The sequence below is a fragment of the Diceros bicornis genome, chromosome 18, assembly GCF_020826845.1.
Source record: "Diceros bicornis minor isolate mBicDic1 chromosome 18, mDicBic1.mat.cur, whole genome shotgun sequence".
Classification (NCBI taxonomy): Eukaryota; Metazoa; Chordata; class Mammalia; order Perissodactyla; family Rhinocerotidae; genus Diceros; species Diceros bicornis.
Genome location: NC_080757.1, coordinates 56,628,809 through 56,656,287, shown reverse-complemented (window position 1 = coordinate 56,656,287; position 27,479 = coordinate 56,628,809). Strand labels below are relative to the sequence as shown.

Here is a 27,479-nt window from a genome sequence, read left to right as displayed (position 1 = left end):
GTGAATATATTTTTAAATTCTAGATGGAAATGTAGAGAAGAAAGGGGAAACTTGAGACATATTTTCTCAGTAATGCCTGTTTTCTTTTCACTTGGAGTTTTAAGTGAGATTAGAAGAGTGTAAAAAAAACAGTCTTTTTGCAGTCTCTTACCAAGTTTCTAATGCGTGATTATTTGTCTTCCTTTCTGAGGCCAACTAAAATGCTAACTTGAAATATAAAGCTGGTGTTTATTTGTTTTGCATCAGATTTACCACATTGACCTTGCTGAGAGAGCAGAGGGAGGAGGGCACATTTAAAAGGTCAATGGTTTGCTGTCTTGTTTTTTTTTTTAGGTTCTTCCCTGCCTGGTTCCAGAAAGGTTTTAAGTTACTGGAAATAATAAATATTTGTAAATAGTTCCTTTATGTTTCATATGTTGAGTTTCTGAGTAAGATTTTGTTTGAAAAAAGGGTTTACCACTAAACAAAGTTTGAAGATCACTAGATTGGATGGTCTCTGAGGTTATGATATTTTATTTCCATGATTTCTTTCAGATCTAAACTTCAAGCAGGGATTTTCAAACTTTTTTGATTATGTACTTTAATCAATAAGAAAGTTAGGTGCATTACATTCCCAGGGTATGTCTAAGTTACGTGTGCTGTAATTAACCCCAAGTATCCTTCATCTAGCTCCCACATTTAGCAAACTTTTGTTAATCTTGTTTCATCTACCCCACGTATCTTTCACCTTTTTTTGGCTGGAGTATTTTTTTAAATTACAGTAGAATGTACATAACATAAAATTTACTATTTTAACCTTTTTTTTTTTTTTTTGTGAGGAAGATCAGCCCTGAGCTAATATACATGCCAATCCTCCACTTTTTTTCCTAAGGAAGACTGGCCCTGAGCTAACATCCGTACCTATCTTCCTCCACTTTATATGGGACACCGCCACACCATGGCCTGACAAGTGGTGTGTCGGTGCGCGCCTGGGATCCGAACCCAGGCCGCGAGCAGCAGAGCACGCTCACTTAACCGCTACGCCGTGGGGCCAGCCCCTTAACCATTTTTAAGTGTACAATTCACTAGCATTAAGTACATTCACAGTGTTGTGTAACTGTTACCACTATCCATTTCCAGAACTTTTTCATCATCCCAAACAGAAACTCCATACCCATTAAACACTAACTCCCCATTCCCTCCTCTTCCAGCCTTTGGTAACCTCTGTTCTACTTTCTGTGTCTATGAATTTGCCCATTCTGGGTACCTCCTATAAATGGAATCATGCAATATTTGTCTTTTTGTGTCTGACTTATTTTACTTAGAATAATTTTTTCAAAGTTCATCTGTATTATAGCGTGTACCAGAATTTCATTCCTTTTTAAGGCTGAATAATATTCCATTGCATACCTGGCTGGAGTATTTTTAAACAGATTCTACCTCTATGTCATATCATTTCACTCATAAAAATGGTAATGCTAACCAATAAGAACTAAAAAAAACTACAATACCATTCATTCCTTAATAACATCTAGTATCTAGTCCTTGTTCATATTTCCCTGATTGTCTCAAAAATGGCTTTTTACACTTGGTTTGTTCTAATCAGGATCCAGACAAAATTCACATGGCATTTGGTTAATGGCACTGAAGTATATATGCTTTGGACAGTTGAGGCGTTTACCTCTGGCTTGTGTTTCTGGAATTGTTAGGGGTAACCCAGCATTTGTTTGGGAATGATTTTCCAAGACGATTATTATTCCAAAAACAAAGAACTAGATATTGAACTTTGGTTGTGGACTACAGTAAAGCAGCATGTTACAAATGGTGAGCACTCGAAGCTGTTTGTGGAGTGACGATGGATTTTTAGTTCTTAACAAATTAAACTTTCTGAATAGTTTTTTTGGAAAGAATGCCAGTCTAGTTATTTTAGTCTTTTTGTTAAAGATATGCATATGAACTGGAGCTTTTTAAAAAAGAGCACTCTTAATTGCCTTTTTTACCCCGCATAGGCGTCTTGGTGCTGAATTGGGGAAGTCTGTGGTGTATCAAGAGACCAATGGAGGTAAGTTAAAATTATTTCTTAAACACCCTTTGTTCTCTAAACTGTGTTTAATCAGCTGGTGTGTTTTTAAAAGGCAAATGTTACTCATGTTTAATATAGAAATGTTTTTCTCTTTAACATTAGAAGAATAAGTCATTGCTCTGTACTTCCCTTTAAATCTTGACTTCTTCATTCTCGTCCTCACAGTCTTCTTTTCTCTTTTTCCAAGATAACGCAAATATCCTGTCATTTTAGAATGAAAAAAGGAGAGATGTAGAGAATAAGTTTTTTCTTTTTTATTGGGCTGGATTTGATAAATATTTTTTATATCTATCTGTCTCATTAGGTTATCAAACGGCATCAAGAGCAATCTGGTTTGAGTTCATCTCTCATTTTTTCTCTCAAGTCTCTTGTAGCCTCTCACCATGGGTTAGGAACCCGATTTTTGCTGCCCTCTGGGTTTCTGTGGAGGACTGTAACATTATATGGTAATGCTTAAAGGCACTTTGTTGATGGCCAGTGTCCTGGGAATGCTGCATCATAAATCTCGTAGTGGGGCCATATACTTCAGGTTATAAAGCCCTTATTCAATGCGAAGACAAGTTAGTATAATTTGGAATAATTTTTGCAGAGTTGAAAGCGTGGATTCGTGATCTGTGCTTCCTTTTCTCTTTCTAAGGTATAACCATCTATGGTATGAGTAGCTTGGGGAGATAAATTACTAAGACAAAATGATGTTTTGGGATCTAAAAAATCAATATTTGAAAAGGGAAAGAGAATTTAATGGATAGTTTAATGGAAAGCACACATTCCCAGGATGTGTATAAGTTACATGTGTGTTATAATTAACCTCTAGATATCCTTCATCCTGCCCTCACACTTAGCAACTTTTTACTTGGTGACTTTAAAAACTTTATCTACTGCTGGTGCGAATCAGGAGGTGTTAGTATTTAAAAAACTTGAAGATTGGGGCTGGCCCAGTGGCATAGTGGTTAAGCTTGCATGCTCCGCTTCGGTGACCCAGAGTCCACAGGTTTGGATCCTGGGCGTGGACCTATGCACCCCTTATCAAGCCATGCTGTGGCAGGCATCCCACGTATAAAAGTAGAGGAAGATGGTCATGGATGTTAGCCCAGGGCCAATCTTCCTCAGCAAAAAGAGGAGGATTGGCACAGATGTTAGCTTAGGGCTAATCTTCCTCACCAAAAAACAAAAAAAAACCCACAAAACTTGAAGATGAATGCAAACAGGTGAAATAGTCTGTTAAGCAATAACTATTTTATTTATAGTGATCCTTTTGAGGAGCTCATGAAATAAAGCACTCGAAGAGGAGAAGGTGGTTTAATGAAGAACTTTTACTGCATTCTTCCATCACTGTTCTAGGCCTCTTTATCCCTGTGTTGGGCTGTTGAAGTAGCTTCCTAACAGGTCTTCCTACGTCCATTTTCAGCCTCTCTAATCCATTCTACTCACCTCTACCATGATATTTCCAAAATGCAAATATTTTTGAGGTAATATTGCTTAAACTCCTATAGGCTAGAGTCCAGTCTCCTTAGCAGTCACATGGGGCCCTATGGGATATGGGTTCTGCCCACCTCACCTGCCTGGTCTTCCCTCATGTCCATCAGCCCATCTTGTGCACCCTGACCCAAGCATACATCTTTTTTTTTTTTTTTTTTTTGGTGAGGAAGATTGGCCCTGAGCTAAGATCTGCCAATCCTCCTCTTTTTGCCGAGGAAGACTGGCCGTGGGCTAACATCCATGCCCATCTTCCTCCACTTTATATGGGACGCTGCCACAGCATGGCTTGACAAGCGGTGCGTCGGTATGTGCCCGGGATCCGAACTGGTGGACCAGGCGCACTTAACCGCTTGCGCCACCGGGTCAGCCGCCTAAGCATACATCTTAAATCTGACCACTTCTCACTCCCCTGCTGTGGCTGCTCTGGTCCAGCCTACCATCTGTTGCTTGCCTGACTCCTTCAGAAACAACCAGAGTAGTCTCTCTGGTGTCACTCTTGCCCTGTCACAGTTTCTCCACACAGTGATCACACCCCTCCCATCCTCGAATCCTCCAGTGGCTCTCCCATCACCCTTAGAATAAAATCTAGACTCGGGCTCCCGTGGCTACCTGACCTCCTTTTTGTCTCATTCTCCTCATTCACTCTTCTTTCCAAGAGGATAACTGACTACCCCTCTGCCTGGCATACTCTGCCCCCACATCCTTGCATGTTCCCGTACTCCCTTCCTTACTACCCGTTCCAGCTTGCATTGTTCGTGGCCCCGTGATTCTTTCTCCTTTATCACAGCTGGTCTTTCTCTGCACAGTGGCCTGGAGAGTTTGCCAGCCTTTGGTGTTGCGTTGCCTCTTCTGGGTCAGTGTTCGCCCCCTCGTCCAGGTCTTCCACTTTGGGACCCCAGCACAGGGCCTGGCACAGAGGAGGCCTCAGCATTTGTTGAAAGAATAATAAAGATGTTAACCTTTGGCCTATTTATTTGCTGTAGACTTTTTTCTAAGCATCTTGTCTTTATTTTGGTGATGGATTTTCTTTTTTGGACCCTGAGATTTTTATGTAGACTTATTTGTTACTTTTGCCTTCTAGTCTATTTTTGGCTTATTTTCCCCTTAGCTTGACTCTTTTTTATACATGTACATGTCATTCTGAGATCTATTAAGAATTTATTTTGATGCACCAAGTGAAGTGTTGCTTTAGATTCATCTGTACTCCCTCCAAATGCTGCCTAATTATTGCATCATGAAGTGCTTTTCTTAAACCTATAGAACATTTTTATTTTTCAGAAACAAGAGTTGAAATAAAAGAATCTGTTCGTGGCCAAGATATTTTCATTATACAGACAATACCCAGGTAAGAGTTAGCACTACTTTATATATCCATTTTCTTCTAAAAATCTTAGTGATATAATTAACTGTCTTATCATATGAATAGCAATTCTCTTTAAATTATAAATGTTCGCATGTTAACTAAATGCTTCTGAAAGTACAGTTACAGTCTTTTGGAATTTCTACCCTGTTTATCACACTGTGCTATTATCTGTTTACTTGATCATCTTCTCCAAGCTTTAAACTCCTCAAGGGCAAAATATCTTACCTCCATCTGCAGTGAACCTAGGCCAGTGTCTGTCTGTTCAACTCTGCTGAAAAGCTTTTTGTTGTTGGTAAATGCAGTGTGTAGCTGCTACTGATTCATCCTCATCAAGATGGTTTTCTGCACCAAATTTTATTTTGCACAGGGGCCCGTGTCTAGAGTGTTTCATTGCAGCTGTCAGTTGCCACTCTTTCCCTTAGGGCCAGAAGGCTGACCTAGGGGGATTCCTAGTCCACCTGAGTATGAGCTTCCTTGTGGGATTATTTCCTTGCAACCCTTCACAGAGAATGGAGTGGTTAGACTATGTGTGCCTTTGAAAAATCCAGACCTTCATGTCTTGATCCCTTTAGATTCCTGAGACCATATTAGTAATAGGAATAGCATGGAGTGCCAGCAGTGTTTGAGCGCTTTATATGTATCTTTTTTTTTTTTTTTTTTTTTGCTGGGGAAGATTCGCCTTGAGCCAACATCCGCTGCCAGTCTTCCTCTTTTTGCACGTGAGCCTCTGCCACAGCATGGCCACTGACAGACAAGAGTGGTGTAGGTCTGCACCTGGGAACCGAACCTGGGCTGCCAAAGCAGAGCGTGCTGAACTTAACCACTAGGCTACCAGGGCTGGCCATATATGTATCATTTTTAATCCTTAAAACAAGTTCTACATGGCAGCTATTCCTAGCCTCAGTAAGACTGTGATTAATAATAAGAAATACATATTTGGTCTTCCTCCGTTTTCTGGCACAGAGCTTCTAAAATCTTTGGAATTTCCTAAGTGATAAGAGCAATAAAGGTGTCTTATTATTCATAACAAGCCTATTTCAACCACACCTGAGTTTATGTTGATGAGGTGATTTTTGGAAAGCCCCTAGATAACCACGGGATGGGGGTTGGTTGCCAGGGGGAAGCAACCAGGTAATTAGAGGGTTGGAACTTTCAGCCCCACACCCTGAAGGGGGTTGCAGGGTGGATCAGTCATCGGTAGCCAACATAATAGTGCTGCAGCGGATAGCCATATCGCTCGTATTTGGGGTATATCTGTAGGAAGATTCCAAGAAATGGAATTTCTGGCTGTAAGGACCCATGCATTTATAGTATTGAGTGATATGGCTGCATCAATAGACATTTGTAATATTTCTAGTATTGATAGATACTTCTGTATTGCCCTCCTTCAAGGATATACTAATCATGTTTCCTCCAGCAAGTTTGGTTTTGTATTTTGCCTCCAGGTGATGGGAGTCTTTTTGCCCAGTGCTTTTGTTGGACACTATATCTTAGAAATGAGGAGAAGACCTGAGGGGCTTGCCCAGGAGTAAAATGCATGTAGTAAGGGAGCTTTGACACTCGTGGCTGCTCTGTGGCCTTCTGTGCTTATCCTGGTTTTTGTTGGTAGTGAATAGTAAGGTTGCGTTGTCATCACTTCCCCACCCCCAATTCTTCCCCCCCCCCCCCCCCGAGGAAGATGGGCCCTGAGCGAACATCTGCCAATATCTCTCTTTTTTTTTCTTTTTTTGCTGAGGAAGACTGGCCCTGGGCTAACATCCATGCCCATCTTCCTCCACTTTATGTGGGACGCCGCCACAGCATGGCCTGACAAGCGTGAGTCAGTGCGCGCCTGGGATCCGAACCGGTGAACCCCAGGCTGCTGCAGTGGAGTGCGCGCACTTAACCGCTTGCGCCACCGGGCCAGCCCCCCACCCCCAATTCTTGAGTTCCTTAGGGCATAGGAGAGAGCCGTAGGTGACGCTAGGTTCTTGGCTTGGCCACCCGAGACTGCTAAGAGCCCTGTACTAATTTATCAAGGGATGGAGAAGAGTAGAACCTTGGCCTTTGTAACTGTGAAAGGGTCAGTTTTGTCACTGATCCTCCATGAAATAAAGAGGTATAAGTCCAAAGGCATCACTGGTTACTCTAACTGAATTTATGATAGCAAAAGAATGTGTGTCATGTAAAGAATCGTTTATCTTTTAAGAAATCTTAACATTGATTTGCAAGTCTACATCTTAATCTAGAATTTGAGCTCTGACTTGGAGCTCTTTTGTAGAAAGAGTTAACTTAGTGTGATCAGTTGGGTGCCAGCACATGAGCAGCTGTGCTCTTGGTTCCTGTGTTCTGTTACATGTATTTAGGGATCATCACTGAGTTGGGGGAGGAACTAAGAGGTCTGACCTCACGTCAGAGACCCTGTTTTGTTGGATAGTCATGGATGACGTTAATGACTGAGGGGTTGACGAGCTCCCTTCCCTGCTGTTTGTAGATCACTGAAGCACAGGTTTTGGAGAGCCAGGATGTTGGTAAGTTTTTCATTTTCATGATGAGTTGGGATCGTTGTGGCTTTGATGCCTTTTGTGAAAGTATAGTCTTTTTTGATAATTCCTTAATCATAGAATTGACTTAGTAAGACCAATTGTTTTTATAGCACATTTTCCTGAGGCTATAGGGTATTCTTTTCCCTTTCCTTTTATTATGATTTTAGGAAGTAAGGAAGACATGTAGTAATAGTAATAGCCGACATTGCAATGGCTAGTATGTGAACTGTGTGACGCTGAAGGGCTTCAGGTGGGTTATCTCATCCAGTCGTCTCCACCCGCCTCTGTGGCAGGCATTATCACCATCCCTCTTGTATGTTCTCTAACCATAGATTTCTACATTGGGAGGTGCATATGCATTTGTTGTGTTCATGCATGTCAGGTAGAGGAACAACTATATCCCGAATTTCCTCTTTGTTATAACACGTCTCCCTCCATAGCTCCATTGGAAGACAAGCTCAATGAGGGTAGTGTTTTGTATATCCTGCTGTGTCTCCAGCACCCAAAACAGCATCCGGCCTGGAGTGGGCACTTGATGATTCTTTGTTTAATGAATAAATGGATCTTGACCTTCTATGTTGCTAGCGTTTGTAGTCCCTCAAATCCTTGTGGAGTGAATTAATGAGTACTAAACAATTTTTGTGCATTTCTGTCTTTGCAAAATAACTGTGATTCCCCTCTGCTGTTCTTAGACTTCAGTGAGTCCTTAGTACTTGATACTTCCTTCCCCACTGGATCTCACCTGAAATTGAAAAGACTTTTGGGGTTTCTGTCTTTACTTTGAAATTCCTGGTTTTAGTTCAGACTTCCTTTAACATGTCATAAGCAGTGTAAGTTCGTGGTCTACTGGCGTGGCAAAGTAACATGCACTGTTAACAGGGCTGTCCTCTTGTGACCTCAAAACAGCGTGTTGTTAATCTCCTTTGTGGTGAGAAGTTGCACTTTATATAATTCTCTGTTTCGATATTTCACGGTAACCAAGAATGCTCAGTATAAATATTTAATACATGTAGTCTAGAGTGATACTGGGGGCGGTGAGAGAGACTGGACTTTACTAATGAAGGATTATCAGTGTGTGAGTGTGTTCCAGGGAAACGACAGAATAAACATGGAGAAACGTGTTGGTTAATGGCTAATTAGGAAACATGCAGTTTTTTTACTTGTACTTAAGGTATTAGAAAATTTGACCAAAGGAGGAGGTAGGGAGCAGTGCATGGAGTTGCAGTGGAGAGAGTGAATCTTGTGGAATAACCATGACAATAATTTTACATATGTGTCTCACCATATGGAAAGGCCCCTTTCTCTGTGAAGAAGCAGCACAGGTATACATGGTGCTTTTGTAAGCCAGAACCGTGTCCTGAAGATAGTGACGTTCCCTTGTGTGTACTTGTGTTGAGATTATTTAGTAGCCACATTTCTCTTCCCAGTGGTTCAGTTTGGTATTATCAAAGCAAAAATACCCTCACCAGGCAGTTCATGTATCTCTTAGGATGATGGGGATGGGAGAGTAAAATTTGGAGAAAGGGAAAAGAGAGTGTGTTGTGTGGATGTGTGTGTGTATCCCCCCGAAAAAATTATTGAGTTTGCCACAATGAACTAGAATTGTTGTTGCTTGACAGCTAAAGAACACAGAGAACTTAGTTTTCTTGTTATCTTTTTTTTTTTTTAATTTTTATTTATTTATTTTTTCCCCCAAAGCCCCAGTAGATAGTTGTATGTCATAGCTGCACATCCTTCTAGTTGCTTCATGTGGGACTTGGCCTCAGCATGGCCGGAGAAGCAGTGCGTCGGTGCGCGACCGGGATCTGAACACGGGCCGCCAGCCGCAGAGCGCGCTCACTTAACCTCTAAGCCACGGGGCCGGCCCATAGTGTTATCTGCTATAAATAGTTATATAGATGTAGGAATATATCTTACAGATTTTTCTATTGTAGAGGAAGAGGGGATGTTACCTAAACTACTAAGGCTGATTTTAGACAAACAGACCAAAGCTTAGACATTCAAATGAGCTCAGTCACTTTCAGAGCCAACATCCTGAGATACAATATATACCTTTTTTTGGTGCTGTTGTCTCTCAGAATAGCTTTGGAACTCTTCTGAAACCACTTTCAGAACCTGAGGCATATTTCTTTTGACTACTTCCAGTAATAGTAAATTTTTGGTTGTTGAAGATGAATTTAATTTTTGGAAATAGCAACAAGCCATTCTAAATGAAGTGATTATGTTGCATAATTGAAATGTGTGCTGCTCAAGGAGCTTCCAAAAGCACTGAGCAATGGAGCTTTGGAAAATAGATATGAAGCTTACAAAGTGGTTTTTGAAGGACAGTTTTCATGTTTATGTTACAACTCCTAGTATGTTGATGTAACATAAGAACACTCATTAAAAGAACATTTACAACTTATTTGCTGCAGATGATTAATTGTTGGAGTTGGGGGTGGGGTAAATCCTACGCCATTACCACATTCTCATTATTTACATCTGTGGTGTTGGTCTGTCTTTGCAATCCTTAATTGATGTATGTGGACCATGTATATCCTCACCTCACATTTGTTCTTGTCTGTTGAAAACGATAGAATAGTAAGGGTCAAGTTTAATGTAGAATGTGATTATCTTCGGGAAAGGAAAATAGTTGATAAACAATTAAGATTGTCCTACTTAGATACAAAGACTACAAGAACTAGCCAGGGTGTACTTGGAACAGTCTTAGGGAACAGATAAACAAAGCAGAGGCTGCCAGCCAATTTTTCTTCACCCTGCTAGCCCACAGAGTAACTGCCTGGTGTCCACTTTGCCCAGTGCCCGTCAGTGAACGGGGAAAGCCAGTGTGACAAAGGCCCTTTTGTTGCCTTCCTGACCAGTAAGGGGTGGTGGGGTGTGGGAGGCTTTCCTTGGCCTTGTGCTGGAGGATATTGAATCCCTTGGCATAGGTCATTAGGAAGAGGAAAAAGTGAAAAAATAAAAACCTCATGGGAGAAATCAGTAATTAATGGAAGGAAATTACTCTGAAATCAAGGTTCCTCCAGAATTGTTCATCTCGTTACATTAATATCTTACTGTCGGGGCCTCCTTTGTGGTGTGTGGTCCAAACCTTGTTGTATCATATGGTTGTGTATTATAAATGCTCTCACAAAGCCAGCTAAAAAGCCAGCTAAAAACCCACCACCTAGACAGATACTCTTCCAGAATCTATTAAATTAACTTCGTTTCTAAACCTATTTTTGGCATTGGGATCTGGTGTAAAAAACCACGGCTAGTGGAGGTTTCATAATGCCACATGGTATGACAGTCAAAGCAGGTTAAGAAAGCCCTAATTTATTTCTGACGTTGACAAGCAGTCTCTATATGGAAGAGGACTTTTGCTATAGTGCATATGATGCCTGGTGTTTAGTAGATATGGACTTCTAAGTTATTTACATTCTGTCCTCCAAGTACTATGCAGGCTTCCAGCGTAACATTCAGAGCCCACAAGGCATCAATGTAGGTGATCTGATATGGGAAGGGAAGCTCTCCTCTCTGTGGAATAAAGTATAAAAGGCTTTGGGAAGAGGAACATTCTTACATGAGTTAGATGTGCTCCCTCTTTGGACAAATGATTACCAAAATAAGAGCAGTCGGGTGTGGGTCTCTGGTCTTCTCCTAAGATGTGGTCAGCCTTGTTGGCATTTTATTTTATTTTATTTTTGAACTTAAATTTTTTATTTATTTATTTTTTTCCCCCAAAGCCCCAGTAGATAGTTGTATGTCATAGTTGCACAGCCTTCTAGTTGCTGTATGTGGGACGTGGCCGCAGCATGGCGGGAGAAGCCCTTAGAGAGAGATGTAAACATAAAGAGGAAGAGACTGGGAGGAAATGGCCTGACTATCCTTCAAGCTAAAAAAGCATCTCGTGATGAGTATTTCATTTAACCACTTATTCAGCCAGCGTTTGTTAAGTCTCTACTCTGTTGGTGACCGGCTTTTGCCAGTCATTTTGCTGTAAATGAGGGCAACATCGCTACTGCATGTCAGATAATTCAAGAACTGACACCTGAAGTCTCTACTCCTCACATGGGTAGGAACTAAGACATGGGCAATGACCCTGTTTCTCTGCGGAAGGCAAGGGAGATAACACTTCTGACCCAAAAGGGGGATGTTTGAGGACACTTGGATAATCCAAAGAGTAGTAGGAGGAGCCGAGAGAGAGAGGTTGAGTATTGGAACAGCATCCTGAAGGATTTCAAGCCTTTTGTGTGAGTGTGTGGGTGTGGGGGGGGGGTGGGGGTGAGGAAGATTGGCCCTGAGCCAACATCTGTTGCCAATCTTCCTCATTTTGCTTGAAGAATACTGGCCCTGAGCTAACATCCGTGCCAATCCTCCATTTTGTATATGAGAGGCCACCACAGCATGGCTTAATGAGAGGTGTATAGTCCGCACCCAGGATCTGAACCTGTGATCCTCAGGCCACTGAAGCAGAGCGTGCGAACCCAACCACTACGCCTCGGGCTGGCCCCTTCAAGCCATTTTTTTAAGGGCAGAGCCCACTTTAGGCTTGATCAGCCTCGGTAAAAGGTAGCAATCCATATTCATTAAAATTGGAAATAGGCTTTCCTTTGAATATCTTTTGGATTCATATTTCCTTCTTTGTCTATCTGGGTATCTTTGTTAGGAATCTGTGTATCTCAAGGAAAGAAAGGATGGCGGGGATTTTTGAAAATGAAGTTCTGAGAGCTCCCCATCCTCCACCCTACCCTCCATCCGCAAAAGAAACTAGACCAAATCCTTTCTGGTAATGCCAGCTAAATAGAAGGGCAGTGGGTTTCCCTTGGCATCCGCAGGAAAACGGGCTAGTGTGCTGGACTGAGTCTCCAGTCCCTGAGATGGTGCGAGCAGATGTTGGTTAACTCTGGTCACCAGCAGTTGACATCTGCTTCACATGCCATTCCAGTGACTGTCACTGACAGAGATCCAGGCAAAGGTGAGAGTGGATAACTGCTGTGGTTTTAAGTAATCACAGATGAAAATCAGAGCTTACTCAGCTGAAAAGAAGAATTTTTTTTTAATTTTTTGTTTATTGCAGTAACATTGGTTTATGACATTGTAAAAATTTCAGGTGTACATCATTGTACTTCTATTTCTGCATAGATTACATCATGTTCACCACCAAAATACTAATTACAACCCATCACCACACACATGTACAGAATTATCCCTTTCACCCTCCTCCCTCCCCCCTTCCCCTCTGGTAACCACCAATCCAATCTCTGTCCCTATGTGTTTGGTTATTGTTGTTATTATCTACTACTTAATGAAGGAAATCATACGGTATTTGACCTTCTCCCTCTGACTTCTTTCACTTTGCATTATACCCTCAATGTCCATCCATGTTGTCACAAATGGCTGGATTTCCTCGTTTCTTATGGCTGAGTAGTATTCCATTGTGTATATATACCACAGCTTCTTTATCCATTCGTCCCTTGATGGGCACTTAGGTTGCTTCCAAGTCTTGGCTATTGTGAATAACGCTGCAATGAACACAGGGGTGCATGTACCTTTACAAATTGGTGTTTTCAAGTTCTTTGGATAAATACCCAACAGTGGAATAGCTGGATCATGTGGTAGTTCTATCCTTGATTTTTTGAGGAATCTCCATATTGTTTTCCATAGTGGCTGCACCAGTTTGCACTCCCACCAGCAGTGTATGAGAGTTCCCTTCTCTCCACATCCTCTCCAACACATGTTGTTTCCTGTCTTGTTAATTATAGCCATTCTGACGGGCGTGAGGTGATATCTCATTGTAGTTTTGATTTGCATTTCCCTGATAGTTAGTGATTTTGAACATCTTTTCATGTGTCTCTTGGCCATCTGTATATCTTCTTTGGAGAAATGTCTGTTCAGGTCTTTTGCCCATTTTTTAATTGGGTTGTTAGTTTTTTTGTTGTTGAGATGCATGAGTTCTTTATATATTTTGGAGATTAAGCCCTTATCAGAAGTATGGTTTGCAAATATCTTCTCCCAATTGTTAGGTTGTCTTTTCGTTTTGTTGATGGTTTCCTTTGCTGTGCAGAAGCTTTTTAGTTTGATGTAGTCCCATTTGTTTATTTTTTCTATTGTTTCTCTTGCCCGGTCAGACGTGGTCTTTGAAAAGATGTTGCTAAGACCGATGTCGAAGAGTGTACTGCCTATGTTTTCTTCTAGAAGTTTCACAGTTTCAGATCTTACATTCAAGTCTTTAATCCATTTGGAGTTAATTTTTGTGTGTGGTGTAAGGTAAGGGTCTACTTTCATTTTTTTGCATATGGCTGTCCAGTTTTCCCAACACCATTTGTTGAAGAGACTTTCTTTTCCCCATTGTATGTTCTTGGCTCCTTTGTCAAAGATTAGCTGTCCATAGATGTGTGGGTTTATTTCTGGGCTTTCGATTCTATTCCATTGATCTGTGTGTCTGTTTTTGTGCCAGTACCATGCTGTTTTGGTTACTATAGCTTTGTAGTATATTTTGAAATCAGGGAGTGTGATACCTCCAGCTTTGTTCTTTTTTCTCAGGATTCCTTTAGCTATTCGGGGTCTTTTGTTGTTCCATATAAATTTTAGGATTCTTTGTTCTATTTCTGTGAAAAATGTTGTTGGAACTTTGATAGGGATTGCAATGAATCTATAGATGACTTTAGGAAGTATGGACATCTTAACTATGTTAATTCTTCCAATCCAAGAGCACGGAATATCTTTCCATTTCTTTGTATCTTCTTCAATTTCTTTCAGAAATGTTTTATAGTTTTCGGTGTACAGATCTTTCACCTCTTTGGTTAAGTTTATTCCTAGGTATTTTATTTGAAAAGAAGAATTAATAAGCTTTCCCCTGTATACATGAGGTGCCGTCATAAGCTAGTGTGATGATAAAATACCTGTATAACACCCATTTTGGCAGCCCATGTTAAATTGCTGAAGTTGAGGTCTTTTCTAGGTGTTAATAAATGAAATTAATCCAAAAATACAAATTTTAACTGTTTCAGAGATGTGAATACAGCTGTGATGGAGTTACTGATCATGGCTTATGCACTGAAGACTGCCTGTGCCAGAAATATTATTGGAGTCATCCCTTATTTCCCCTACAGCAAGCAAAGCAAGATGAGGAAGAGGGGTTCCATTGTGTGCAAGCTCCTAGCGTCGATGCTGGCGAAAGCCGGTGAGTGTGGACAAAGACCCTGGGCCTCCAGCACTGTCCTTTGGGACTCTTCCTGCTCGAGATGGTCCATACCTCAGACAGCTCATTTGGGACCTGTTTTCTCTAAGTGTTGTTCACTAATTACTTTTTTCTTGTTTCCTTTTGCATAGTTCTGATCAGGGATATGTGAGCTTAGGTATAAATTCTTATCTTTTTCTTTTTCTTTGTCTTACTTTAGAGTGACATCGTCTGCTTCACTGTGTTCTACTCTTCTCTAGTCTTTTCATCAGTCTATCACTTCTTTTCCATTTCATCTTATTAAAATTTTACCTGGTGAACTTGGCATTCACGTCTGATCTTCTGAGCTTCAGTTCTAGATTTATGTATTTGCCTTAGTTGGTTAAGTTCTATTTATGTACATAATATTAAAACTGGATTTTTCCTTTACTACTTCTTTAGCTTATATACTTTTTTCCTCCCTAATTCTCTTTCTGTATAGCAGCTCATTTTCATTGCTTTTATTCTATCTGTGTGTTTTTGTAGTGGTGACATACTTTCTGGCCTATGAATCATGTATTTGAGTCCTCAGAAACATATTTGAATTCCATTCTATCTAAAAACGTATAATGTTTTTGAAGGAACAAGTAATACTGGCTCTTTGCTCTGGAGGTTTTGCGCTGACCCTTGGCCATTTGCAGTGTATTCATACGTGTCCTTTGTTGTTGTTGAGCACTATTGATTATAAGAGTATGTCTTCATTGTTTTTCTGTAAGAAGACTTCTTGACCCATTCTTTTCTGACATATAGAAATTGTTCTAAACTCTTCAATATCTTTGTGTTATATGAATTTCTTTTCTTCTAATATGTATATTACTTTGCTTTTGCTTTCTTATTCCTTCTGCCTTAGCCACAGTCCTTTAACGTTTCTTCCTAGATTCTGTAATCAAGGCCTTGCCATTTTTTACATCTATTATTTCCTCAGTATTTATTAATTCCATATGCATATTTTTGCTTCTGCCTGATTTTTCTTTTCTCAATTTTCAGGACCAAGCTAATAATTATAGTAGAGGAGAGCACTTTTCTCTCCACTTTAGCTCTTTGTCCACGTGGAAGGGTATAGGCTCCTTTACATTAGGCTTGACATGTTCCTTAGTTCATTAAGTTTTGTTAAGGTTATAGATAAAGTCTATAACTAATGTACTTGCTCACAATACCCACTGCCTCCAGTCTTCTGTTAGGAAACAGGAGTTGGGCGTCTAGTTTGTATCCACTGTAGCCATTAACTTGTAGGGGTGAACTTTGTAATTTTTTGTTTTAAAATTTCAGGTTTAACTCACATTATCACTATGGATCTTCATCAAAAGGAAATACAAGGCTTTTTCAGCTTTCCCGTGGACAACCTTAGAGCCTCACCTTTCCTGCTTCAATATATCCAGGAAGAAGTGAGGAGCCGCCAGCAAACACCCCATTGTCCTCAAAAGAGACCCTATGTAGTTTTTCTCTGGGACCAGATTTCAATATTGAAGGCACATCAGATGATCTTTCCCTTGAGTCTTAATGCCTGAGGCAACCAGATAGGGTCAGCATTTAGGCACGGAGGGTCATATTTTTTAAAGACATTAAAAATGGATTTCCTTCTAAGTATCTTGAGCAGTTTACTTATGTTTTCTAAAATGAGTTTTAAGAATTATTTTTTGTCTTCTTGATGTAGCAGACTTTTGCAATGATGTTAATTGATGTGTTAATTTAAAATTGTGAATGAAATTCTAGCATATTTGATTGCTAGTATGGATCATTGTTATAAGAGGAAAAAATGTAATATCAGCATCTAAGTGTTATTTTTTGATAACTTTTCTGTATTATTTATCCTTCAAATCTAGATTCCAAATTACAGAAATGCAGTCATTGTAGCTAAGTCTCCTGATGCTGCAAAAAGGTAAATAAGCTAGACATTTATAAAAATCCCACTTAGGTGCTTCTGAAGTCAAAATGAGCTGTTTTGGAATCCAGGGTCTGTCATAATACGCCCTGTAAAAGCTCATTCCCCCATGTTATTGTCATATCCCACACCTCTAGTATCCAAACAACACAAGTGCTTCTCTGAATTACTCAGTTTTCCTCTGGGAGAAAAGGAATTTCTTCCTTCAAGTTCTCAGGAAAAGGAAAACAGTAAGGCTATGAGTACTTTTCAGGCACTGGTTTTTAAGAGACCTTTTTGAACAAAGTTCTCCTGAAGATGAGTGTTAGAATATTGGACAAAGGGTAGAATCAGAATTACCTAGAATCAGGTACCAGCCCACATCTCAACTCATGTGCGTCTGGAGGCATTTACATTCTGGCCTGGGCCTCACATTCTGATTTGTAAAAAATAATTCCTTTGTGTGTCCCTGAAAGGTTGAATGATGTTTTCATTTTATGGTTAACAAAGTGATGAAGAATGACGCTTGGGTTTTCTTCCCGTGAATTTCACCATTTCCCTTTGTCTTTCTCTTAGGGCCCAGTCGTATGCTGAGAGACTGCGTCTGGGTTTAGCTGTGATCCATGGAGAAGCTCAGTGTACAGAGCTGGACATGGATGACGGTCGTCATTCTCCCCCAATGGTCAAAAATGCTACTGTCCACCCTGGCCTGGAATTGCCATGTAAGATTAGCTCTGTGTTTTAATTTTAGTAAAATTAAATTAAATTGCAAATTAAAGAAACTTTTGAATAGTATGAATGCCTAGGAGTTAATACCTATGTGGTTGTATGCTGTCTTGGTATTTTTAAATAATTGAATGGTATTGCATTGATTTCCCATTTTGTAAAAGGAGATAGTGTTGCATGCATTTGCAGATTATGTAAGGATAATTATGCTAATCTGGGTAGCACTTAGCATTCAGATAGTATGAAATAATTTTAGCTTTAGTAAAAAAATTGTATGTGTAGTGGTGGGAAATCTTAAGCTTTTATATTTTGGTGAGATGGGTGATCATATATTAGGCTTTGGTGATCGGATAACTTTTAGCACTTGTTTTAGTAATACAGCCTTTGACCTGATACCTGACTAACTTGTTATTAATCCAACAGGTGTGGAGGCTGTTTACTTCCATGGACTTTTGAGTGGCAATAACCAGCATTCTATACTGGAGGCTATATTATGCTTTTTAGAGGAAGGGGATGATTTCTTTCTGTATCTGTTTTCCATGCCTCAGAAACAGACAGATTAATAGGGTAGAAAAATATTAGAATGGTTACACCTCAGACAGGTTATTTGAGATAGGCTTCTAAGGTGTAAACATTCTGATTTTTTTTTTTTTCCAATTCTGTAAAATTTCCATTGTTTTCAACGTTGGAGATTTTTATATAAGAGAAATAAGTAATATACTCTTTTTTAATTTAAATTTTTGGTATCACATCATTTTATTTTTTTGAGATTTTCATAATTAAAGTTCTTGAAAAAGCATACATTCACATATTTCAAAATTCAAAACGTATAAAATCCTTTCCAGTGAAAAACGTTTCCATCCACTCACCTCCCCCTCTGCCCCCACACTCTTCTCTTCCCCCTGCTGCTCTGATCTCCAATGTGGTTGGTTTCCTTGATATCCGTTTAGAAGCTTTAGACCTATACAAGCAAATATGTATTTCTTTTTCTCTCATTTTTACACAAATGGTAGTGTATTATACACGTTGTCTTCCCCTTGCTTTTTTCATTCAATAGCTCCCTTCCCTATCAGTCCAAACAGATTTCTCAGCCTTTTACAGTTTCATAGTATTCTGTTTTATGGATATACCATCATTTATTTAATCAGTCCCCCGTTGATGAACATATGAATTTTTTCCAGTCCTTGGCTGTGAAAAACAAAGCCCCAGTCATAATGAGCACTGGTCGAGCCCTTAGTATGTGCTGTTCTAAGCCCTCAGTAGATCTTGAATCTACTAGAGGTTGGTGCTCACACAGCCCCACATGTAGGTACTTTTGTTATCCTTCGTCCTGCCAGTGAGGAAACTGAGACACACAGCCAGGAGCTGGTGGACTGGGATTTAGAAGGAAGCAGCTGACTCCAGAAGCCACACTTCTTGTTTTTTTAGCTTTTGATTTTGAACTAACTGCAGACTTAGAGAAAAGCTGAAAGAATAATACAGAATTCCTTTCTACTCTTCACTCAGAGTCCCCAAATTTAACATTTATATACATATTATTTTTCTCTGAACCATTTGAGAGTGAGTTGCAGACATAATGCCCCTTTATTCCTAAATACTTCAGTATACACTTCTTAAAAACAGAGACCCTTGGGCCGGCACTGTGGCGTAGTAGTTAAGTGCACGCGCGCTCCGCAGCTGGCGGCCCAGGTTCGGAACCCCAGGCGCACACCGATGCACCGCTTGTCAGGCCATGCTGTGGCGGCCTCCCATATAAAGTGGAGGAAGATGGGCACAGATGTTAGCCCAGGGCCAGTCTTCCTCAGCAAAAAGAGGAGGATTGGCATGGATTAGCTCAGGGCTGATCTTCCTCACACACGCACACACACAAAAAAAACTGAGACTCTTTTCTATAACCACAGTATAATTATCAGACTCAGGAAACTAACATTGTTACGATGCTGTTATCTAATTTGCAGACCTTATTCAAGTTTTACCAGTTTTCCCACCAATGTCCTTTAGAGGAAAAAAGTTTTTTTCTGGCCCCGGACCACACGTTGCACTTAGTTGTCATTTCTCTTTAGTCTCATTTAATCTGGAATGGCTCCTCTATTCTTTGTCTCTTATGACCTTGTTACTTTTAAAGAGTATAGGCCAGTTATTTTGTAGAATATTCTTTAATTGAGGCTTGTTTGTTTCCTCATGTTAGGTTGAATCAATTATTACGATTGTTGTCAAACGGTGATTTTTCTAGTTCCCCTTCTCTATTCATTCATTCTTTTATATCAGTATGGATTTGTAGAATCTTATTTTATCCATCGCTACTATTTATTTTAATGCTCAAATTGTCTCAGAGTTGGCCAAAGAGAAATGCTTCAAGCTGCCTTCTGTGTTCTTTTGACATGTCCCTCTTGGCTTTTTGATACCTCTTTGCTTTCTGGTACAACTTTATTTATTTATTTATTTATTTTTTTTTCCCCCAAAGCCCCGGTAGATAGTTGTATGTCATAGCTGCACATCCTTCTAGTTGCTGTATGTGGGACGCGGCCTCAGCATGGCCAGAGAAGCGGTGCGTCGCTGCGCGCCCGGGATCCGAACCAGGGCCGCCAGCAGCGGAGCGCGTGCACCTAACCGCTAAACCACGGGGCCGGCCCTTTCTGGTACAACTAGATGTTCCATGTTCATCTTGTACTTTCTTGGCCCTGGAAACAGCCATTTCTCCAATTCCTTTAGTGGAAAGTGGCATTTAGAAACCAAGATTTGGGTTTCAGAGTGTACATTTTCAATCACCACTCATTACTACCTGTGACTAACCTTGACTTATGTTCTCTCATAGGTGACTGAATGTATTTACAGGATAAAGAACAAGAAATAAAATTATTAGATCAGAGGTTATTTTGATGGATATTGCCAAATTATCACAATATTTTATGTGATGAGATTCTCTGTTCTGAGGCTGTTGCTTTGTTACTTATGATTATAACCGTGTTTTCCCCATGCAGTAGTCTTGTGTATCATGGAAATGTAAAGCAACGCCTTCCCTCATAGACATGTTGGTGTGTTTACATTGCAACTTTTACGGTTGCTATACGATCATTTTCTGTCTCTTTTAAATAGATTTAGCCAAGAGAATTCTGAAAAAATGTTATTTCTTGTATGAGTAATAGTACCTTCCAAATTAAATATGCTTTATATTTATATTTCAGTTATGCTTCTAGTATATTTCAATAGTATATTTAATAGTAATGAAGATGAAGTTATTAGAATAGTAGGACAGGCCAAAAGAAAGCAAATATTCACACTCGGAGTCTGCATTTTTTAGAAAGATGAACTATTTTTTATTTCTGGAACCCATTCTTTTGGAGCAATAGTTCTCCACCCAGGGCGATTTTGCCCTCGAGGAAGGATATTTGGCAATGTCTGGAGACATTTCTGGTGTCTCAACCAGCAGGGAGGTGGGGTGCCGCTGGCACCTAGTGAATAGAGGACAGAGATGCTGCTGAACATCCTTACAATGTAACAAACAATTATCCAGTCCAAAATGTCAATAGTGCCAGGGCTGAGAAACCCTTTTTTAGAGTAATTTATTAAAAGTGAAGTTGTATAAATGTTTCTGTTTTATAAGGTAGAATTGATACCTCCCTGATGGCAAGGGCAACTGTGAACTTGAAAGGATTGTATGTCAGTGGTTCTACTAAACACTGCTCTGTGTTTGCCACAGTGGTGAACATTAAGAGTTTGGATTGCAAAAGTGAGAGGAAGTCACCTTTTCTGGTTTGATTTTCCTGGCTTGTTAATTTTACAAGTGAGGTTGTGGTTTTCTCCACTAAAGTGAAAACAGACGTTAGCTCCTCTTGAGCATCTGTTAAATGTAGGTTCTGACTTGTTTGCACGTAGATAGGGTTATGAGCTTGAAAATAATTTCAGTTCTAGTTCTACCAGAGACCTTATTTTATTTCCTATATCTCTTTTTAATATCAGTTTATTGGTAAAATTTGACATTCCGTTGAACTATAAATAGACCAAGATCAAGATGGATAAGGAATGAATAATTTCCCTTAGTTCTTTTTTGCTCTTTATTTTAGAAGAAGGTTTGATTAATTGACTCTAGGGAAAGAGTAAGTATGTGTGTGTGTATCTAAGGATGGTTGTAAATGTAGCATTATTTTACTTGGAAAATGCTAATTTTAAAAGCAAAAGACAGTTTCCTACTTTCTTCATAAGAACATTGGAAATGATTTGATAAACTGACATTTTTACCATAGTAAGTTGATATAGTTTTTTGATTTTTTTTTTTTTTTTTTTTTGGTGAGGAAGATTAGCCCTGAGCTAACATCTGTTGCCAATCTTTCTCTTTTTGCTGAGGAAGACTGGCCCTGGGCTAACATCAGTGCCCATCTTCCTCCACCTTATATGGGACGCCACCACAGCATGGCCTGACAAGCGGTGTGTCGGTGCGCACCCGGGATCCAAACCTGCGAACCCTGGGCCACCGAAGCAGAGCATGAGCACTTAACTGCTACGCCACCGGGCTGGCCCCTGATATAGTTTTTAACAGTGATTTCTGGCCACAAGTAATGGTGCACAATTAATTAATTAATTCTTAGACTGGATTTTGTTTGACAAAATGGAGAAAGAGCAGAATCTTAGACATAGGGTGCTTTTAGCACCCTTAATCCTTGACCTTTAGTACATACATTACTTCACTGAAAATTTTGAATTTTTAGTGTTTTATGTTCTGGCAAGCTATTAGAAAATATGGGGCATGTTTTTAGCTTGTGAGGCCCTATCCATTTCTTTTGACCCTGTAATAAAGTCTGTCTCGGTTTTTTAGTAGCCACCAATTACTGTTCAGTTTTAGCCAGATCCTAAAGCCAATTAGGAGCAGGGAATGGGCAGACCGGGGGAAAGTCTTGCTTTTTAGCCTTTTTAAACCTTGATCCTCACCATGCCTGTGTTTTTTATTTCAAGCTGACAATTTTAGGGGAGAGGTAGGGTTATAGAAAAGTAAACAAGATCACTGTGACATATTTTCTGCATCAGCTGGAGCTGAATTTCTATTAATCTTTGATGGAGGTTACTGGCTTGCAGTCTTTTTCTTTTTTTACAGAAGAAAAATGGTCAAGAAAAGGGATCACGTCTCTTTAAGAAGTGGGTAGGTCAACATAACGGCCTACCCACACAGTTTAATTTAAAGACAGAATTTGAGGAAACCTTTCCGAGTATTGGTGGTTTATTTTCTCCCCCTTTTAGGTGATATTTATATGCAGAGCCTTTTTGACTACCAGAAGTCAAGAAATTGCCCTTGTTTCTGGGACGGGAAATCAGGAAATGTCTATTGAAATTTGCCAGTAAAATTGTGCAGAATTTCACCTTGGCTAATTTGCTAGTATATGGAAAAGAATGCCTGTTCTTCAAGATTTACAGTGCCTATAGATCGGAGTCTGCTAAAATGGATTGTTTGCTGATAATTACTAAACTATATAGTTATCCTGGATTTTATTCTCTTCCCCCTCGCGCACTACTAGTTTAATAAATATTTTGGAATAATAAAAAGCTTTCCAAAAAAAGTAGAATACTCAGCCTGTTCTTCTGGAGTATTCTTTTTTTCTTCTCAGTTTACTATCCTCCTTTTGAGGGTGAATTCTTGTTTCCCTTCTCTATCCCGTAGTTTGGTTTGTACACTGATGGGCCTTTTCCAGATATAAATTTTGTAGTGAGATAAGAAGCCTCTACTTTAAGGACCAATTAAATCAGGAAAAAGTGATGGACTCATAGTTATTGTCTTCAAGTTCCTAATTTTCAGGAAACTGATTATGTCAATGGTGTAGTTATCTGATAATAAGGTTACATTGTCCAAATAAGGTCACTTGGGAAGAAAATGAAGTAAAGCCAGCTCTTTATCTGGCAGCCTTTCTGTGTTCATTTTCTACAGACTGGCATTTATTTTACATGTCTTTATCAGTCTCAGCTCAGAAAGCTGAGAAAGTAGGAGCAGAGTGAAAGCTCAGAGAGTGGGATATCTCTGTTTTGTGTCAGTGAGACCTTCCTCGCTCTGCTCCTCATCTTTAGAGCTGCACTGCCGGGCATGGGGGCTGTGAGTCCCATGTGGCTGCTGAGCCCTTGAAATGTGGCTGCTCTCAACTGAGAAGTGCTGTGTGTGTAAGATGCACACCACAAACCAAAGACTTAGTATGAAAGACATATATAAAGCATCTCTAAATAAATTTATATATTGATTACATATTGAAATGATAATATTTTGGGTATATTGGGTAAAATAAAATCGATTAGTTTCACCTATTTCTTTTTACTTTTTAGTGTAGCTACTAGAAAATGTAAACTTTCACATATGGCTCACCTTCTGTTTCAGCTGGACAGCACTGCTCTGGACAGTCTGTTTCTGAGAGACTCCAGGTTCATTGAGGGGCAGTCTGCATTTTTTGTATTGTCTGCCATGGTTTTGCCACCACTTCCAGGGAATAACGTTGTGATTACATTTACTGGTGATATGTGACTAACTAGGGTCTTGTGATTTGTTTGCTTTGCTAGTGATGATGGCCAAAGAGAAGCCACCAATAACGGTAGTTGGAGATGTTGGAGGGCGCATCGCCATCATAGTGGTATGGTCACGTGTCATCCTTCGTGTACAAGACGACACTGCTAGCTCTTAGTAGATTGTCTACTTTTGGATTGTGTTTCCAGTAACAATGATAGGTTTAAATGGATCCATCTATCCTTTCTCACCCAAACTCCCTTAGGACAAGTGGCAGAGATTTTTATATAGACAAACAGGGATTATTATAACCTACAGATGTAAAAAGAACACGTTAACTCCCGTAAGAAAATTCAACCCCATAAATAACCTTTCTCAGAAGGGGTCTAGGTTCCATTAAAACAGCTGACCTACTCAACCATAGGCTTTGGGGCCATGAGGTGAACTACTTATGAGCTGTTCAATCTTTACTAATGAGAACAAGTGTCTTGTTCTTCATACTTGATCTTGATATATTTGTTGCCAGCTCTAAATGCCTTTGCTGGGCCAGAGGACCAGTCCTTGCAATGGCTCACTTTATTCCTATGTTCCCTTCGTTTAACTTTCTCTTGGAAAAAAGTAAATGGGGCACTGGCTATGTAGGATTAATCAGAAATTTTAAAAAGAGAAATGAGTTTGGTAGTCCTAAAGTCTATGAATGTCACGTATGACTGTAAGGCTTTGCTGCTCTTTGTACTGAGAGCCACGCAAAGTAGAGGCCACACAGTTTCTGTTGCCATTTCTGGATGTTCAGTCTTTAACCCAGGCAGAGAGCTTTGATTTTTCTGTTGGACATCCTCTGAAATAAAGTACAGAGAAGTGTGTTTACAGATGGAGATGAAGGTAGGTCCTTAATACTAACTCTGGTCTTTTCTCAGGACGACATTATTGATGATGTGGAAAGTTTTGTTGCTGCTGCGGAGATCCTAAAAGAGAGAGGAGCTTACAAGATCTATGTCATGGCCACTCACGGGATCCTGTCTGCAGAGGCCCCCCGCCTGATTGAGGAGTCCACCATTGATGAGGTCTGTCTGCTCACAAAAGGCTTGGAACACTTAGCTTGAGTCAAGATTTGCTGGTCTCTTTTCTGTGAATAGTAAAATGACTCAGTCAGTGTTGCTTAATCCCTCTCTAGAGGACCTATGCAATAGTGCTTTTTGGTGGCTAGCAGTTTGTTGGGGCAGATGTAAATTTAGGAATATATGTCTGTTTTCATGAAGATTTGCTTTATGTACTTCATTATAATTTGTGTTTCAATGTAATTTGATACAATAGTAACATTTTCTCAAGACTAGAATTCTTCCCTACTAATATGAAAGTTTTGTGTAGTGCTGGGGCTCACCCTATCATTTCTGCATACGCAGACCATGACATTCATAATCTTAGGTTTTTTTTTTAATAATTTTATTTTTTTCCCCCAAAGCCCCAGTAGATAGTTGTATGTCATAGTTGCACATCCTTCTAGTTGCTGTACGTGGGACGTGGCCTCAGCATGGCTGGAGAAGTGGTGCGTTGGTGCACACCCGGGATCCGAACCCGGGCCACCAGCAGCGGAGCGCAAGCACTTAACCACTAAGCCACAGGGCCGGCCCCAATCTTAGGTTTTGAACCATGTAACCTTTCCCTTGTGTAAAGTTGGTTAAGTTTGGCATGTAAAAACTATACTCAGTGGAATAAGGTTTTGTAGTTTGGAACTTGGGCTTTGGGTACTAAATGTTAGATAAACTTTTCTGAGTGACCGCTGGGTCACACATCAGTAACAGTGTTTATTTTCCATTGCTGCAATGACTAGGTGGTAGTGACGAATACCGTCCCTCATGAGGTGCAGAAGCTGCAGTGTCCCAAGATAAAGACTGTGGACATCAGTCTGATTCTTTCTGAAGCAATTCGGAGAATCCACAATGGGGAGTCCATGGCGTACCTTTTCCGAAACATCACTGTGGATGACTAGCTTTCATGGTTGCCTTGACCCTGGAACTCCTAAGGAAAACACACGGAAAGCAGTGCCATCAATTATGTACACAGTATTTCCTTTCAAGGGAGCACTGGAAATGTCTGGAGTCAGTATCTCTCGCCAAGTTTGGTAGATAGGACGCATTACATTAAGATAGTCAAAAGGAAGACAGAGCTAATGGATAAATGGCCTTAAATGTCTGCCGTTGTCACCGTGTCCCTTAAACAAAAGTTACAGACACTTTCCTGAAAAGAATCTGAAAATCTTATTGATATCGAAGAGGAGTTAAAGGCAGATAAAGTCTTAACTCTGTAATGTTCATTCAGTTGTTTCAGCCGCAGGGAAATGTATGTGTTAATGTTGAACACGGTTAGGGAAGCTGCGTGCCCAGGTACTGTTTCTATTCCGATTATCCTCTCCCAGTCAACTTCATGTAAATCTTTTGTAGAGAATCATATTTTCTTTGAGAAACTGCCGTGCCTACAGCCATTGAACAATGAAGCATTTGTGGTGTTACTCCTGGCGAGGATGTCAGATTAGAGAATAGCATCCTATCTCTGGATATCTGCGTTGCTCTTAAATTGCAAATAAAAGAATTTGTTGTCTTGCTGGTCTCTTCATTACATTGCAGAGCCGCCCAGTCCTCCTTCACGGTGACTGACTTCTGCCCAGACTATGGAAGACAATGGGTATAAAATAAAGGGTGGTCCAGGGGTCGGCCCCCTGGTGTAGTGGTTAAGTTCACGCACTCTGCTTCAGCGGCCCAGGGTTCGCAGGTTTGGATCCCAGGTGTGGAGCTGCACACCACTTATCAAGCCATGCTGTAGCAGGCTCCCACATATAAAGTAGAGGAAGATGGGCATGGTTGTTAGCCCAGGGCCAATCTTCCTCAGCAAAAAGAGGAGGATTGGCAACAGACGTTAGCTCAGGGCTAATCTTCCTCACAAAAAAAATGAATAAATAATAAAGGGTGGTCCAGGTCCCTGGATGGTCACAAATCCTAGATATAAGTCTTCTTTTGCAGGTTCCATCCCCTTCCTAAGCATTGAAGTTAAATCCTTGTTGAATAATATATTTAAATCTAAATTTTTAAAAAACAGAACTAATTGTATTTTTCCTGTGTGATAGGTGACACTTATGTTTATTTCATTAGTCAGGACTGCACTTGGCCTTTCTACCCAGCATTTACAATTACATAATCACAATTCTAGTTTGTACCACATTTGTCAGGTAGACCTTGCTGCAAATATGGGCTGAACTTTTTATACCTTTTAGTCTGATCCAAGTCAGGACTGAATGGAGTGGGAAAGAGGAGTGTCTGGTAGGAAGTGAACTGGAACTTGGAACTGCTCATTGGTTCTGTTAGTTCTTGAGAAAGAATAAAGGACAACTCGCTTATTTGTGCAATTGAATTTCTCTGCAGCGAAGTTTTCTTGACATTTTTATCCCTTTCCTAATGACTAGAAAAGTTCCCAACCCACAATCGAGACTTTGAGCACATTAGCTTTTCAAAGCACACAAATAAGTTGTCTTCTGTTATATAGTCCAAGTAGGGGAATTTTGAGCAAAGAACTTAATTATAAAATAATTAGCATGGTGGCAGAAGAGCCAGGGACTGTTACTCAGGAGACCTGTTCTTATCCGTAAGCTCAGGCAGATGACTTGTCCTTTTTGGGCCTCTGTCATCTGTTGTAAAAAGGGAGGTTTGGAATTGAAAGCTGTGTTCCACCTCAACTCCAAAATTCTATTTCTACCTCCAGTTAATGTTTTATTTCCTATGTCTCTTAAGAGTAA

The 27,479-nt window shown here is 40.1% G+C and overlaps 1 protein-coding gene across 2 annotated transcripts in view; it reads left to right on the top strand.

Moving 5' to 3' along the window:
* The window catches only part of PRPSAP1 (phosphoribosyl pyrophosphate synthetase associated protein 1), a 28,013-nt gene extending 1,723 nt beyond the window's left edge, over positions 1–26,290 (top strand). Inside the window, exons 2-10 of one of the 2 annotated variants that reach the window (XM_058561702.1) lie at positions 1,989–2,041; positions 4,820–4,886; positions 14,422–14,594; positions 15,900–16,015; positions 16,454–16,509; positions 17,068–17,213; positions 23,749–23,819; positions 24,610–24,756; positions 25,524–26,290. In XM_058561702.1, coding sequence (XP_058417685.1) covers positions 1,989–2,041; positions 4,820–4,886; positions 14,422–14,594; positions 15,900–16,015; positions 16,454–16,509; positions 17,068–17,213; positions 23,749–23,819; positions 24,610–24,756; positions 25,524–25,682 — 988 coding nt within the window. In that variant the 3' untranslated portion in view covers positions 25,683–26,290. Of the gene's footprint in view, positions 1–1,988; positions 2,042–4,819; positions 4,887–13,598; positions 13,679–14,421; positions 14,595–15,899; positions 16,016–16,453; positions 16,510–17,067; positions 17,214–23,748; positions 23,820–24,609; positions 24,757–25,523 lie in introns of those variants that run through there. The other variant, XM_058561703.1, reaches the window with a different exon arrangement.
* Positions 26,291–27,479: the final 1,189 nt, after the last annotated feature.